The sequence below is a fragment of the Branchiostoma lanceolatum genome, chromosome 1 (genome assembly GCF_035083965.1).
Source record: "Branchiostoma lanceolatum isolate klBraLanc5 chromosome 1, klBraLanc5.hap2, whole genome shotgun sequence".
Taxonomy (NCBI): domain Eukaryota; kingdom Metazoa; phylum Chordata; class Leptocardii; order Amphioxiformes; family Branchiostomatidae; genus Branchiostoma; species Branchiostoma lanceolatum.
The window spans coordinates 35,324,422-35,342,219 of NC_089722.1; the positions used below are offsets into that span (position 1 = coordinate 35,324,422).

At 39.3% G+C, this 17,798-nt stretch overlaps 1 protein-coding gene across 4 annotated transcripts in view; it reads left to right on the top strand.

Annotated features, from left to right (window-relative positions):
- The window catches only part of LOC136421181 (DNA polymerase delta subunit 4-like), a 39,908-nt gene that overhangs the window by 2,270 nt on the left and 19,840 nt on the right, over positions 1 to 17,798 (top strand). For 2 of the 4 annotated variants that reach the window (XM_066408361.1, XM_066408352.1), the window contains exons 2-3: positions 15,248 to 15,349; positions 17,546 to 17,657. In XM_066408361.1, coding sequence (XP_066264458.1) covers positions 15,248 to 15,349; positions 17,546 to 17,657 — 214 coding nt within the window. Of the gene's footprint in view, positions 1 to 6,343; positions 6,369 to 15,247; positions 15,350 to 17,545; positions 17,683 to 17,798 lie in introns of those variants that run through there. The other 2 variants (XR_010753395.1, XM_066408366.1) reach the window with 2 other exon arrangements.

The window sequence follows — 17,798 nt, forward strand, 5'->3', positions numbered from 1 at the left end:
AATTACAAGGCACAGGAGGCAAAAAAAAAAGTGAGTGTCATCCTGTTTCAGTTCCAGGCTCTACCGGTTGGATCTGAAGTTAGGGGTTGTTGAACTAAGAGGAAACGTTGACCCCATTATCATAGCAGGGAGCCTATGTCGAATTTATCAACATTTAGGAATGCTATTAACGGTATATACTTTTGAAGTTTGATGTGGAGAAGTAGAGGTTAATTCAAGCACGATATCTACAGTTATTCTGTTAATTCTCGATATACTTAACTGGCATGTGTGGAGGCATAAATGAAAAAGGACCTACTGCAGGGATCAAAATACTTTTTTTTGTTGGTATTAAACGTTAACTTGCAAAATTGTAAGTTGGCAAAAATTTTTATTTTTTTTCCCTTTTTATTAGTTTTCAAAATAACAAAGAAGTGATAAGAAAAACATGGCACGTATACAAAATAAATGAAAACACATGAGAAAACCTCAAAACTGATAACTGTTACATAAAACCCGGAAACAATAATATAAGATCCCACATAGCAAGGCGGTTACCTCCTTGCACATAGTAAATGAGAACCTATACATTTTGGTAATCAAAAACATAATGACAAGACAGATTTACGTTGAAAGGACAGTATATAGTTTTCCCCAGTTTCCCAGGTGTTTTTGAACCTTATCAAGTCGTTTGGCAATAATGTATTCTAATTTTTGAACATGAGAGACATAAGAAATAAAACCAGATAAATGTAAGGTCTTTTCACGATATTTGAGAATACAAATTTTACCTAAAAGAATAAATAAGTTTGACAGAACTGGGCAACGATCACTTAAATCACCAAAGAATATATTAAAGGCATTAATATGCAAATGAGTATTTGTAAGGTTAAAGAACCAGCCATCCACCTCGGACCAGAAACGTGCAACTATTCTACAATCCCAAAACAGGTGGATGACTTTCTCTTCTTCCTTATTACAAAGACTACACGTAGGAGAATTAACCAGGCCCCAAGTAAAAAGTGTTTTATTAACTGTTAGAAATTTAAAGAGTAGCTTATATTGAAACATTCTAGAGTGAGTATCTATGGAGAGTTTGTAAGGTAAGCTGTAAACTTGTTTCCAAGGTATGGGCATGTTGAAATATTCTTCCCAAGAATGTTGTATTTTATATGAGGATTCACACAAATTTGCTTCTTTCATGAAAAAGATATACATGTTTTTATTAATATTTTTTTTCTGAATCCAAGTCCTATCCCTACAAATCGGTGAACAAACACGTAGATCAATGGACACCTGCCTTAAAGACGATTTCCAATAGCCTGGTATCGCAGAAATTAATTACCAAATTTTGAGATCAAGGGTACATAAGAGAGAAAGCTGTTTTCTGAATCCAAAATATCATTAAGAAATCATACTCCCCCCGTATCAAAAGCTGTCGAAAAGAAAGTTTTTTTGCCAATACATATATGTAGGTTCAAACACAAAAGTTGTTGCTTAATTTCGTCAACCCCCTCAGGAGGCCGTAACCAAGCCTGTATAACTTGTATAAAAAAAGAGCTTATGGGTGCCGGCTTTCCCATAAAACAATCAAAACTAGAGTTCCACGACCTCATACCTTCGCCAAATTATTTCAACCTTTATGACTGACGTATTGGGAGTGTTTCTCATCAATTATGCAAATGTTTAATTTGATTCAAGGATGTTCACATTCACATAACTTCCAAATGCCACAAGTATGAAATTGCCATAATTTACCAGTATGGAATTATAGTAGTTTCTCAGTAATTATGCAAATTAGGCCTACATTTGTATATTTTCTAGTATCTGTCAATGTTCCTCTCTTCCTCAATTACAAATGTTACATATTCGAATAGTGAAATCATGGAACACTGTTTTTTTTTAAATTGCCTCATTAATTATGCAAATTAGAATATGATTTTCATAATCAACCTCTAATGATACGAAGCATCACGTAAGCTATCTACATACCAAAAATCATTACCATCCATCAAGCCCATCTTGAGTAACAGTATTTTCTCATTAATTGCCTCATTAATTATGCAAATTATGTGTCACATGTTTGAGAGTCCTATCCTGGAATTTGGCGGATGTACAAACTTTCCTCATTAATCATGCAAATCAGATACAGATTTGCATTATAAGTATCTAATCATGTACATCATCACTCAAGCTATCTACTTACCAAAAATCATGACCATTCATCAAGCCCTTCTTGAGTTATTCCATTTCAAAGTCTGAAGCAAAGCCTGCTCCTGCAGTTCCAAAAAAGCCACTAGGGGGCCCAAACCCATACCACTTACTCTCTGTCCAAACATCTATCTACCACTCAAAAATCAGTTCCATAGCATATCCAGAACACGAGATATCAAAACAGGAAGTTCTGCTGCAGTACTGTAACAACCCGCTAGGGGACCCAAAATCTAATCACTTTTAGGTCTCATCAAGACCTACCAACATACCAAATATCAAAACAATCCATCTAGGCCTTCTTGAGTTATGGTGGTCAATTACAAACACACATACAAACGCTACCCTCTGCATAACCTTCTCGTCGAAGGTAATCACGAATGTCAAGCTGCGCAAAAGGAAACAGACTTGATCTAAACAACGGATTAGACATAAATAACAATTTAGAACAAAACCATCCCTTGATTAAGTATAATTTAGGCATCCATGAGGCCTTTAATGTGAGATCGACAGACTGCAAATTTCTCAGTTTAAGACCACCATGTTCATAAGTACTATAAATAGTTTTTCTCCTCACTCGCTTGGTCCACCTCCCCAGAGAAACTGAAATATTTTCTTCTCGAATTTATGAAAAAAGTCAGGTGGAGGGGACGGGAGAGAGCTAAGTAGAAAAATGAATTGTGTTATAATAAGTGTATTAATTAATCAAAGTAACCTTACCCATTATAAGTGTTAATGTCTTTGTTTTCCAAGGATATAACAGTTTTTCAATCTTCGTAAGTTTCCTCTCAAAATCAATACTAACAATATCTGATAGTTGTACTGGAATATGAATTCCCAAGAGCTTTATGTCTGTCCATTGAATGGGAAGGGGGAAGGGAAGATAGAAATTTGTACCTTTCAGAGAGCCAATACGTTGTATTTTACATTTATCGAAATTTGGGGACAAACCCGATAATAAAGAAAAGTTTTGCAAGTCCTTCACTAAAGCATATAGAGAACCAAGTTTGGGAGCAAGGGGAAAGTTAGAATCGTCGGAGTATTGGGAAATTTTAGATTCAATACCATGGGTCGTTAATCCTTTTATTTCAATATTGTGTCTTATTTTAATGGCTAAAACTTCTACTCCTAAGATAAACAAGTAAGGGGACAGAGGGCAACCCTGGCGGATTCCACGGAACAGGGGAAAAGGGTGGGAAATATGTCCATAATTAATTACTTTACTACAGATATCTTGATACAAAAGTCTTATCCAGTCAACAAATCCCTCACCAAAACCAAAGTACTCAAGTGTTTTAAAAATAAGATCAAGTCTGATGGTGTCAAATGCCTTTTCAAAGTCTGCAACAAAGATTAAACCAGGTAAATCATTACGATCATAATATACAATAATTTCTAAAATTCGACGTATATTATCACTTATGCACCTACCCTGTAGAAAACCAGTCAGATCATGTGATATTAAATTTGGAATAATTTTTTTCATACGCAGGGCTATGCATTTGGATAATATGCAAGTGTCACAGTTTAACAATGTCAAAGGGCGCCAATTTTTAATCTGAGAGGGGTCTTTATCCTGTCCCGTGGAGTCTTGCTTCAATAACAAAGAAATGAGGCCAGTTGTTTGGGAGTCAAATAGGTGACCCGCAAGATAAGAGTTACAAGTTAAAGGAGTCAAGCATGGGTTTCTTGAAGTGCTGAAAAAATACTCGGTAAAATTCTACTGGTAGGCCGTCTAATCCAGGAGCTCTTCCAGATGAAAATGACTCTATTGAATCCCTGAACTCCTTCTCAGTAAGCAAACCTTCACAGCTACCACGTTGGTCCGTAGACAATGAGACATGGGATGGATTGGGAAAGAAAGATTTAAAAGTATCATTCTCTAAGGAGATGGGTGGATCTCTAAAGGAAAGTCCGGAAAAGAAATTTACTTGTTCGTGAAGAATTTCCTTTGGGTCAGTTTTAGTTAATCACTCTGGTGTTACTAACGGGGGGTGCCCAAATATCGGACGTTTTTTTATGCGCTGGAACTCACGGCGCTCCATTGCTGGTTGCCAGAGAAAGAGAATGGTCATGTTTTAATGAATGAATTTTGAACACATTCATCTAAAGACCATACTTGGACAAAAAATGTATTCATACTGTTCATGGGCCCTTCATGCTCCGCGTTACATGCGGAAGACGCTGTGAGACATTTTCACGAATGTACCTTCTGATTTAGTGCTACGCCAGATAGTGTGCCTAACTTCTTACGCTTTAGTAATTTTGCTCTCTTCGGAAGTTGGTGATGAAGTTAGGAAAATGTAAATAAGGCTTGAAGTCTGCTATATTTTAGCTTTCTTTTGACCGGAAAAGTTTGACTGTGTGCACTTCTCACGTCATGTGAGAAGGGCTATATCTAGCGCATCCCAGCTCATGTTCCCACGGGAAATAGGCTACTACGCGGCCCGACGTACGTATTGAATGCGGCCCGACTTATGAAATCATTACGAAAAAACGACACCGCTTACATCAACAATACTCCGTCTACTTATTAGGAAATATCTTCGCCATCTCTGTATTCAGTTTCGTTTTCATAGACGGTACCAATCACATGTTAGAGCGTAACAAAACTGTGCAGTGGCCCAAAAAAATGGCGGCAAAACAACATCGTCAGACGACAGCAATGTTTACGTTGTTTTTCTTTGGTCGGTTTTCTTCTCAACAAACACTTAAAGACCCAAATTTTTAGTGTTTTATTAAGTTATTTTTCTTATGTGTATGATAGCTGTGTGACTTATGTATCTGCTTGGCACAGGTCGTATATTTAGGTGCCAGGCCGTCTAGCTACGCAGTGACCGTCTACTTAGCGCTACCATCATTATTGTCAAAATACTACTTTTCGACAGAACAAGAAATGAATATGTACACATATGTTTTGAATGTAAATGACAATTATGTGCATGAACTTGGGTTATTTACCTTCCTTATCAGCATAGTCACTGGACACAAACACGGCGTACTTATGCAAAATAAGATCAGTAAAAAATCCGTGCGATGTTAGGGCGCGTGCGATGTCAGGGCGCCCCCCGTTAGTTTAGTCATGTTTTTCCTTGAATTCCCTCTATTAATCAGATTTATGAACAGTTTTGTGCATTTTTCTCCCTGCTCCATCCACTTAGCTCTCCTACAATTAATCATGTTATTTGCTTTGGCTTGGTATAGTAATTCTAACTGCTGTTTTTTGTCTTTTAAAATATGAAAAGTGTCCAAATCAAAACGGGTATCTAATTCTTTTTGCAATCTGTCGATCTCACTACCCTGGGAGTCCAGGCACCGTAATCGGAGCACACCGCACGCGCGCCCAAGCTTTCACGGCCCACCCTCCTGCTGCCCCCCGAAGACCGACCCCGCCCCACTCTCCGCTGCAAACCCAAGCTCCGCTATCCGATTACGGAGCCTGGCGACACGTCTCTTTCTGTCAGTTTCTAGCACAGATCCTGTGTTAGAAAGTTCTTCGCGCTATTGGCCTGCCGGTAATCCCCGCACAGCGGGACGCCACGTGTTAATTGGGCGCATTTCTGTGGGCGAGGTCACTAGATGCCACTGACTACAAGGCGTTGTGTGTTCTGCTATGAGAAGATGTCACGTAACTCACTCCCCACCGGCACTGCTAGAACTAGGACTAAACAACATATTCAAGTTGACGTAAAAAACCTGCAGTAACTCCGCAAGGCCTGGTCCAAATTATGAACGCCAATCAGCCAGCATGGAAAACATACAGGCTTTATTGTTAGCTAACAGTATAAGATGAAGTCCTGGTGGGATTTGTTTCGGAACCAGAACGTCTCGTGGGAAGAATTTGTTCCCGTGTTGTTGTTCCCGGCAGACGGTATCATGCTGTTTCTCCCGGGGAGGAGTTGAAACACGTAGTCTGAAATATCTATCTTTTAACGTATGTTGATAGAGTTTAAGATTAAAATACTAAAATCTAAGAATAATAGTAGTATTGGTGTTGCTTTATCACTGTGAACTTTCGTATCTATAATCATTTGACAATAGTTTCCAAGAAAGTTACCCCTGCACACAGAATAGACTCCCCCAGCAGTCCGCTGTGTTTAGACATGTTGCAGGCATGTTGTGACATAGATCTACGTCCTTTTTTGGTGTTTTCCTCCAGAATCTTCGTAATTTTGTCGGTAAGAATCCCTCCATAGAATATAACACTACCTTTTACTTTACAATGTACTAATACCATGGTAAAGAAAGCCTCCCTTTGACTGGACATGTCGGCAAACTTGAGTGACAGATCAAACCCTTTGCGGCAAGCCGGCTCTCCTTTTGCCATGTGCCGATTGCCCCCCGAATCGCGTAAGATGACGATCTGCGGTTCATGTATATTTAAACAGGCACGGGCTGATTCGCTATCGCCACAGGGCGGACGACCAATCCTGCCACCGTGCAGTGGCTTCCAGCCGTGCGCGGCCATAAATCACAGACACTTCTCCACCTCTTGGACGGGCGAAGATAGCCATGTCGCCAGGCTCCGTAATCGGATAGCGGAGCTTGGGTTTGCAGCGGAGAGTGGGGCAGGGTCGGTCTTCGGGGGGCAGCGGGAGGGTGGGCCGTGAAAGCTTGGGCGCGCGTGCGGTGCTCCGATCGGATAGCGGAGCTTGGGTTTGCAGCGGAGAGTGGGGCGGGGTCGGTCTTCGGGGGGCAGCGGGAGGGTGGGCCGTGAAAGCTTGGGCGCGCGTGCGGTGCTCCGATTACGGTGCCTGGACTCCCAGGGTATCGATCTCACATGAAACAGAGCGTACCGTATCTTTACTTTGTTTGTTTTCCATGAAGCAAATTTAATTACATTGTACGTGCCCACGAACAGAACACTTAAATGATTCCCACACGATGTGTGGATTTGCAGAATTCACATTGAACTGAAAAAACTGTTATATATGTCGACATTTCGTTTTTAAAATTCTTATCATTTAAAAGATCTTGATTAAGTCTCCAGAAACCCTGACCACGAGGTATGGTAGAAGTATTTACAGTTAGACCGATAAGGGAGTGGTCGGATCTCATGCTATCTTCTATAACTACTTTTTCGACAGAGGAAGTTAAAGAAAACGAAGTCAAGAAATAATCTATTCTACTGGCTTGGCGTCTGCGCCTCCAAGTATAATGTGTCGTGTTAGGGTAGTTAAATCTGTAAATGTGTGTAAATCTAAATTTGCACATATGGAATTAATTGCTTTACGACTATTTGGGTGATAAATAGAAAATTGATGCCCAGCTCTGTCAATATCGGAATTAAATACCGTATTGAAATCTCTGACAATAATGATATGTATATCAGACGCTATATGGTTGTGTATAGTTGTTTCAAGATTAAAGAAGGGTCGTCAGTGTTGGGGGCGTAAATATTGGTCAAACAAAAACGTGTAGAATCAATTGTTAAGTCTAAAACCATCCGCCGCCCTGAGTCATCGCTCAGGGTCTGGTGGATGGTGTATGAAATATTATTCTTAAATAAAATTAAAACACCTCTACTATTACTAAGGCCGTGGTTGAATAAAACAGGACCCCCCCAATCCGATTGCCAAAACTCCTCTTGTGCGACCGATGAATGGGTCTCTTGCAAACAAAATATTTGATAAGATTTGTCCTTTAACCATGTAAATATTTCGCTTTCTGCGGTTGCCTAAACCATTACAATTGTAGCTGCAGATATTGACTTTTGGTAACGTCATTGAAACAAGGAGGAGAAAAGGGGATTCTGAAAAAATTATTAAGGGGAAGATGACCGCAGAAAGCGAGATGGGTAACAAAAGCATAACAGTATATGTCAATAATCAAATCATAGGGGGTTCTCATATCTAATAACAACAGAATAAACATCAAAATAATCACATTTAACTTGGAACATAAAGAGATGAGGTACAGCGTGCCATTAATGAAAACAAATAATAAACGACAGAACATTTCTTTCTTAAAGCCAGTCATTCCGATAATCCATCATTAAAGTTTTCTTATTGTACTTCATTTCAGAAGATTAACCATTGCAACCTTGAATAGATTAAGGAAACTCAAAACAATGAAAAGAATAAATCAACTCAAATTAAGAATTCAAACAAATTTCTAACTCATGTTAATGAAACTAAGGGCAGTCCATTAAGGCAAACTCCTTCATTAATTCAACTCATGAAGGAACCACAAAACACAATCAATGAAACCAATGATCCAACTCAGATTCAAAATTCAACACAAAGTCAATAATTGTTGTAAGGAGTGTTTCCATGGCAACTCAGATACAACTGGAGAAAGAAAAATGAGTCTTTCAACGCAAACGACCTCGCTAATTTCAATTCAACACTCTACTTCTTACAAAGGTCAAACTATTTCTAGCATAGATATCGAAGGAAGTACAGACAGCAAAGGAAACAGAGGTCGTACTTTTAATTCTGTGACAAACAGACATTTTAAAGGACTGCAGTACATACTTCATGTTCAATAAAGGCATAACAAAGTTAAGTAAGGACATATAAATTCACGAGTCACTTGTCTGTTTAGCTGTCCACAACAGTAATAAGACGGTTCAAGTCTGTAAATACCTGCGTCTAATGTTCTATGACTCTACGCGAGTTTCAGGGACAGGGTTCGTCCGCAGCCAGCTGTTCGAACACATTAACTCGTTTAGTGTCAGGGCAGGCCCGGCAGGAGTCAGGTGACGAAGAAGCCAAGTGCTTCGCGACGGTCGTTCTGCGATGTGTGGAATTCTCCCCAGCTGCGTCGATCGGATCGTAGTATTAAATCAAGGTCCTGCGGTCCTGTCAGCTGAAACCGTTTATCGCCCTGCGCCGCCCAAATCTTCCCCTTCATAGGCACCCACACAGAAGAAAAGGGTTTGTTGTCGACATGTCTTTGCCATCAGACACCATCTGCCTACCGGGTAGCTTTTGCTAATAAAGTTCTGCTAGCGGGAGACAGATCTGGTCGCATCGAGATGAATTGGCCAGCATCATTTCTAACACCTTTCAGCATTCTTCTAGCTTCATAGATTTTTCTCTTAGCAAGGAAAGTGGCAAACTTGACAATCACATGTCGACCAGTTCCCTTCCCCAAATAGTGAATGTTATCGATGTCCCCCAAAGCCACAGTGACTTTGAGAGTTGACTTGGCAAACTCCAAGAATTTGCCCAGTAGTTCCTTGTTTTCATAGTTACCAGACCCCAGATGCGCAGGCAGTTTTTGCGAGAGTACTGGTCGCTGTGAAACTGTCACGCCTCCAGTGCCACGATTTTGGCCTGTAGTTCACATATGAGTTGACTTTGTTCCGTTATTTTGACTTCATGTGCGCTCAAAATTCGGCCCATTCGCTGCATATCTGATTTCATGTCATCCATTTTGTCATTCAGTTTGGAAAAGTTGGCTGAATTCTCAGACTTGAGTTCCTCTAACTTGATTAGCAGCGCCTCCATTTTCAGAAATATAATCCACCAAGCGAATAACAATTAGAAGTCACCTACCGTTGGAGATGTACATGAATAAGGCCACACCATCTTGATTTTATGGATGACATCCTCTGGAGACCCCAAAACTAATGCGCGCGGGCGAAAAAACAAGAAAATCCAGCACAAAAAAAAAAAAATGCTGCTAAATCACAGGACTACTGGTACAAAGAATTGAACACAGTTTATTTGTAGGAGGTACATGTAGGTTATCTTGTTCATCATAGCAGACTCAGCGCAAGTGATTGATTTTTGATATATTGACAAGAACGACCAAAGAAGTATACTATTTGAAGGTATTTGGCTCCAAGGACTGTGGATGATATATGACTGTGATGAGAATACGCATATACACCCATAAGGGCAGTTTCGACATAAATGACATTGAACTCCACATTAAGGATTCCATGGTTTACGCTCACAAATCTCACTGTGAGACCTCTGCCAATCCCTCAATTCCTCTCCCATGTCTCTCATTATTGCAAAAGAAACGTGTGAGAGCCTTTCTGGATAGGTTGTGTTTGAAATTGTCTGGGCGATACTCGCTGGCCGCCGCGATCCTCTCGTACAACTGTGCAAACGCAAAATCCCCCTAGCCAACATCGATGGCATACCAATCCACAAATACGCCCCAGTTTTCCGAGAAGCCAGCACAATGCTAGCCTTTTGCGGCAATCTAAGTCAGCAAGTTCCGGAGTTCCGTGTAGCCTTTGAGGAGGAGATTTTTTTTTGTTGACAACAGACGAAAATCAATGCGCGCGCGGATGTCATCCATAAGATTAAGTTGGTGTGGCCTAACTTGGACTTGACGATAATGTTTGGTTTGAGAAGATCCTGGGTTGGACAGGGAACACACAAACCTCCACGAAGGGCACTAGAAGTAGAAGGAGTTGTGGCGCGTCACTTCTCGTAGGTCAGCTGCCAAACATTTCAATTCAGCTCCAAAATGTTCAGATTCTCAGTCAATAACACAGTTTACATCAAGTCTACAACGGTAGAACAGAGGTTGGATGTCTCCGGAATGTAGATGTTCATATTCAGGCCTTCATTGGGGATTCCTGGCCGACTTATTCAAGGAAGAAATAGTCGCTGTAACCCGGGTACTTAGAAGGGATACAGCATGTCCGCCATCTTGGACGCATCAGCTAAGGAGGCATAAATGAAAAAGGACCTACTGCAGGGATCAAAATCCTTTTTTTTTGTAACTTGCAAAATTGCAAGTTGGCAAAAAATTTGCTTGCAATTTGAAAAATTAACTAGCAATATCATAGTCAGTATGTAACTGCTTTTGCTCTACATATATATGTCACAGTAGAGATGGCGATTCAGGACAATCGGCGATTGTCCTAGGACAGATCGCGATCGCCGTTTGTCCTAGGACAATCGACGATTCTACTAGTAGAGATTGCGATCGCAATCTGTCCTAGGACAAACGACGATTCTACTTGGACAAATTCTGTGATCGCGATCTGTCCTAGGACAATTGACGATTCTACTAGTAGAGATTGCGATCACAATCTGTCCTAGGACAAATGGCGATTCTACTTGACAAATTCTGATATATATAGATGGAAATGCTTTGGAAAATAGAATGAATCATTGCATTACATTTCAATCATGTTTAACAATTTACATGCTACCTACATTTCACAATTATTAACTATTTTAGGTGAATAAGATCATATTTCATGATGGATAAATTTCATGTATGTTTTCTGATAAAGTAATTATGTTTCGCCAACGAAACATATTGTTTTTATGTTTCGCCAACGAAACATATTGTTTTTATGTTTCGCCAACGAAATATATTGTTTTTTGTCATGTTTCTTCTCCTTCTCCTGTCAAATCTTCAAATCGCTTCTTCTCGGTCGTCCGTGAACCAAATTGGCTGAAATTTGGTATGCAGGTAGAGTAAGTGTATACCCCTAGACCCTTTTTTAATTTTGTTGATATAAGTTTTTGAAATCATTTTATCGAGGTTTTTTGGTCATTTTCAGACAAAAGTCGCACTATATGGCCTCCAGTGCCGTGGTGTTGGAACCTAAGGACCTGAAACTTGGTTTAGTTGTGCATTGGATATTTATCCAAAGGACCCCAGTATTTTTTTGGGCATACACTACTTCAAAATTACTTATTTTGCGATTTTTTCATAGAATTTTTGTCTCCCGCGGCGCCGGCGGCGTTTCAAAGGCAAACAATAGGCGGGCTGCACCTGGGCGCGCTGCATGGGTACTCAACTGTATAAGTGATTGTGTGGTTGGTCAGCTCTGAGCCAATGAGGAAGCTCGTTGTATATACGCGTTCGGCCTGCAAGCAGGCGGTCCCCACATGACAACGACTCGTAGTTTCAAATTCAGTGGTAAGTTTTGCTTCTCCTTGGTGAAATACAGCGATGTAAATTTTTGTATCGAGTAGGAAATATTGCGGTGATGTTTTGGTTCAATACCACACAGTTTCCCAAGGATGGTCGCGGGGGAATTTGTGTTACAGTTTCACGGTTACCAGGTAGCTTGTCACGAAAGAGATTTGCGGTGCGTTTAGAAAAAAATTGTGAAATTTTTGCAAAGCCTGAGTTGTGTTACAGTTTCACGGTAGCTTGCAATTGGGTTACGCCCAGTTTCGTAGCACTATGATAGTGCTAATGCATAAGGCTGCAAGTAAAAGAAGCCCTCCAACAGTCGCCGCGGCTACCAGTTTTGGAAATTTTCAGCATCTGAATATAAAACGTAATTAGCACTACCCAAAATACTAACTCCAACCAATGAGGTTTTATATATATGAACCTCCTTGCTCCAACTTCCTTGCTCCTGACAGATGGAATCTCACAAGAATCACACAAGACGGCTTGCAATCGCTGTTAATGTGGATATGATTTAAACAATATTTTGACGGCAGAATTTTTGTTTGTTGTTTGTTCATGGCAGATCAGATGCCCGGTTTGGTAGAAAATGATGATTAAAAAACGCAACTTAAAAACAGTGTCATACAACGCCGAAAAGATATGGAAAACCACACCTCGGGAACAACGTAAACCAAAGGTCAATGACCCCTACTGTAGGAATAAAAAACATTGACGGGAAGCGACGCTTTTTACTAGCAAGGACCTGCAACACCAGAATTGCAGCTGATTTGGTCAAAGATTCAGTTTATCTGTTGTAACAAGAAAAAATTAAGCAGTTGAATTATCGGATTAGTTTTATTTTCTGTGTTGAATTCTACAATTCTATAACATAGATTATGTGACGCGTCTTGGCCGATTTAAAAGCGAACATGTCGCCATGAACAGGGATGATCCAATTACCAGCAACCAATCAGCGAGAAGAATACGTTATGCCATTGGTCACCGAAGAAACCGACATTCATCCGGGGAGATGCTTACCCAGGTGGCGTGCGTCGCTAATTAATTTGCCAGAACATAGGGTTTTACGTGTGCATTGAATAAATGTTACGGCAACCTTTATGACTGACGGGCTGGAATTTTCGCTGAACATTTTATTTTTGTTTTGTCTTCTTATAAAAGCCGTCACAATTTCAACTAAAGTTAGAATATACATGTAATTTTCTTGTTAGAATAAAGGTAAGCCTGGCAAACTGACAAAATGGGCTGTCCCAATTTTTTGTTTTTGTAGTTATTTCATTATATTTCAATTTACCCAGGTATTATTTTGGGACAGCCCATTTTTGCATGGGGAGGGGTATTGGCGAAACATGCTGTATTAGCTCAGGGGCAAAATGACGGCCTTTCTAGTTTCTGATAAAGTTGAGTGACAAGATTTTAATAATGTGTGAAAGATATCAGTTGGAAGAAGGTGATCCAACAATGTTTCAGTATGCAAATTTTGAGGTGTCAAGATATCACAGTTTCACACCTATTGAATTTACAACCTTAGAAGAACATTTACAATTGTAAAGTGATAAAACAGGTGTCAAAATATCAATCTCAGTTTCAAGATACTACAGTTTCACACCTATGTCATTTCACAGACATATACTGAATGATTTCACAACTTTGGCAGAACAGTAAAAATTAGAGGGTGATCAAACATTTTTGCTGTATATTACTGTTTCCTTTATCTTAGCATCAATTGAGTTTTGATCAAAGTTTGTAAATACTAAATAAAATCATGGTTTATAAAAAATATTGCTGTTTCCTTAAGATCTTAGCATCATTAAGTTTGGATCGCCGTTTGTCCTAGGACAGATTACGATCGCAATCTCTACTAGTAGAATCTTAGATTGTCCTAGGACAGATCGCGATTGCAGTCTGTCCTAGGACAAACGGCGATCGCGATCTGTCCTAGGACAATCGCCGATTGTCCTGAATCGCCATCTCTACTGTGACATATACATAGCAACCTTTATAGCATTATTAGAAGACTACAAACAATTCACATGTAATTTAGAAAATATTCTATGTAAAATCATATACAGTCAGTAGTAAACACAAAACAGTATAGTATTACAACATCTACAACTTTTAAAAAAGATTGAACAAATTTCAACTTAGCAGAATTTCTAATGTAGTAGCCACAATACTGAGCAGTAGAATGCAGTGGATCATCATCAGCAACAATAACAAAATTTTCCCCTTCAGATAAACTAGTGGCTGAAACATGGTTCTTGAATCACAGGGCTTGAAATACTGGGTGCATGTGCACCTGTGTGCACCCAAAACTGGAGCTGTGCACCCAATTTTTGACTGTGGCCACTGGGTGCACTGGCGCAACTAGATAATTTTGTAGGCTATATAGGGTAAAGGTACCATTGTACACTACTAAACAGTATCAGAAAAAGCAATAGAACCCTTTGTTGCACTTAACTTGTTTAAAATTTGATGACAAATTGTGAAATTCTTGATTACAATTATAAGAGCATTAAACTGAAATCATGTTTTGCTGACATTCAACTTTATTTTATGTGAATGAATTTCGAGCCTTGAATCATTTACCAGCCTTATGACTGGAGGCATCGTGAAAATTTCTAGCGACCAGCATGTTATTCACATGTACGTTGGCCATTTTGATTCTCTGACCGTATTTGTTTTCATCCTTTTCCAGCGCAAACATCAGCAAAGAAATCACGATCTATGAAGGGTTTTAGATGGTTTAGAACAAAAAAGCATTGATTTCTGTGTTTCAATTGAAAATTTACCGACCGTATTGTATGGGATGATTGTGTGTCAGTATGTAACGAGAGCAGCTTGTTCCCAGGCATTCATGGAATACAAACATGTATTTTTCAACTTGGAAAATTGCAAGTTCATGTCATTTTTACTTGCAATGTTAAAAATCACTTGCAAATTGCAAGTTGCTCTATTGATTTCGAACCCTGCTACTGGCTTATCTTCTTCTTTCCTTCAGACAGAAGTAGCATGGACACAGTTTACACGTCAGTTTGGTAATTTTCCGGGGTGTACTTTTATTCCGAGCAGTAATTCTATTTGACTTGGTGAGTGAGTGAAAATATGTCCAGGATAACTATTATTCTATCTGGGGGGTACTTTTATTTGGGAGATGAGTGTAGTGACCAAACAGAAAACTAGTTTGGCGATTCTATCCCCACCCCTTATGCAGCCCCGGCCCAGAGCACCAGCGATGCAGCAGATCTACAGAGACAGACAGAAATCCAACTCCTCAAACATTTCGACCTGAACTCAGACTTTGGGCCTTGCATAGGTGGGTATAATGTGTACTTCTTGCCTGATATGGTATTTCATAGTACACTAGTCTAGAGTCCATTCCAAGTCACCAAGAGGGTCATCATTGTCATCATTTACAACTGTTTTCAATTCTTTGTAATTATTTGTCTAGGAGATTTCATACTTTAGAAATCTTTAGAATGTTATTTCGACTTTATGATTATTTGCCCGGTTGTGTAAAACTTTGAAAATATTAATGATGTGGGATATGATATTTCTAATAGTTTCTAATTAATGGTAACAGCATTCTACCATTTCCTACCATTTTTTACAATTATTTATAACATTTTGTAAATGGGTCATTGGGCTGTGAAGAAAGCAATTTACACATCCTTGCGAATTATGCTTGGGCATCCTGCATAAATGGCTTGCACAAAAGACCTACCAGTGTCCAGCAGTGAAATCTAAAAATATACAGAGGCTGACAATAGAGCTGGATCAGCACTTACTTTTGTGGGGGCAATTACCCAAATCCACTATTTAGAAAATATTGTAAACATTTCTTAATACTGTAAATATAAAAATGTTTGCGGGGATGTGATTTTGCGGTAGGGAGAAAATGGAGTGTTCGCGATGGCTTTTGAGTTCGCGTTTGCAACAATAGCAGCGCTACATTCGCTCAATGGAATGGCTTTTCGTGGTTGTTTTAGGTTCGCGGTAAAGAGTTAACCGCAAAAACTGTGAACATAAAACCATCGCGAACATTTCTGCATTTACAGTAACCCAAAAGTTAGAAAAATCACATGGATATTTGCAATTATTCTTAATAAGGAGGTTTTTGTGCTGTCCCTTTCAAAATGTTGCCAAACCAAATTGGATTCAAATGATTAGATACATGTATTGAGCTGTTGTGACTCAGATGTTCTATTAATCAAAATAATTCAAACTAATTACAAATATTATCTAAACACCCTCTTGTTGACTTGGAATGGACATGTGTGCATGCAACAGGGACCAGTTGGTATGAATCTGGAAGAGTCAGACCTATTGAGTAAAGATTTGCATGATGTATTATGTGTACGTATGATTATATTTACTTTATTTTGGTCAAGCTCCCTCTTGTATGATTATGTGACTTTCATATGCAAACTTCAATTCAAATTTACCTGTCAACTTCCAGCTTAAACCATGCCTTAACAATGCAGCATAACAAACAGCTTTTAGTCATATGACTGCATATTTCAGAAAAATATTGTTTTTCCTGATGTTTCCTCTCCTCCTGTCAAATCGATTGATCTGTCATTTTGGGGCCTGACCTGAAATTTTGAAATTTTTGGGGTGGGCAAATACCCCAAGAAGTTTTTTCCATTTCTTTCATATATGACTTTAAGATGATTTTATTGGGGTTTTTTTTTGCTATTTTAGAGCCAAAATGTATAATTTGGCTTCCTGTGCCCTGGTGTAACCACCAAATGGTCTACATTTGGTATATGAGTGCCTTTGACATATTTTGGTATACATTACTTTGAAATGATTGATTTTTCCAACTTTTAAACCAAGAACGTACATTTTTGGATCCTGTGCCCTAGTATTACACCCAAATGACCAGAATAAACAAGTGTAAGGGGTGTAGGTAGCTGTTGTGACCTTTTGAATTCAATTTTGGAACCATCAACTTTTGTGCAGGAAGGGAGATGGACTGAAATATGCGGTATTTGGCAAATGTTGCCTTCCTAGTAACTTATTGGTTTAGCTAAAAGGCCTTTTCAAGGTCAATTGCAACTGACTAACTGCAATTGCCAGGTATTTTAAATTCGAAGTTATCATGCAAGCTCATCTGTGTTGGTGGTAATCACAATACAATGCTAAACTTTCTTCCAACACTAAGGTATTCACGGATCAAATTTTCAACGACCACTGTCACCTTCTTCAGTATCAATAATGACCAATCACTTCTGAACGTAAAGTCGCGAGAGTTACAGACACGTAACTTATTGACACGTGTCTTTACGGATATGTGACGTCAGCAATTGTCAGTAAGTCACGTGTCTGTAACTCTCGTGAGTTTACGTTCGGAAGTGATGGTCATTAATGATCCTGAAGAAGGCGACAGTGGTTGTTGAAAAGTTGATCTGTGAATACCTTAGTCTTGGAAGATTTATTATTGCATTGTAAATGCGAAGTTGTTTTAAATTCACAAACATTTCAAAAATGATGTGTTTCCTCCACACAGGTATTATGAGACTGGAGCGGTGGGAGCGTGCAGAGAAGTTTGGGCTGACTCCACCTATGGATGTTCGAGACTTGATTGTACAACATCCAGGAGATGAGGAATACATACACTGGTAGAGCATTTCTCTCTCATTTATGGTAACACCTCAGGGGTGGAGTAAACAGTACTTCTTGCAATCATGTTGAAACACTGCTAAGAATTACCTCTAAGCAATCACTGACATTCATTGACTCAGGTATCACTGGTTAGTGAC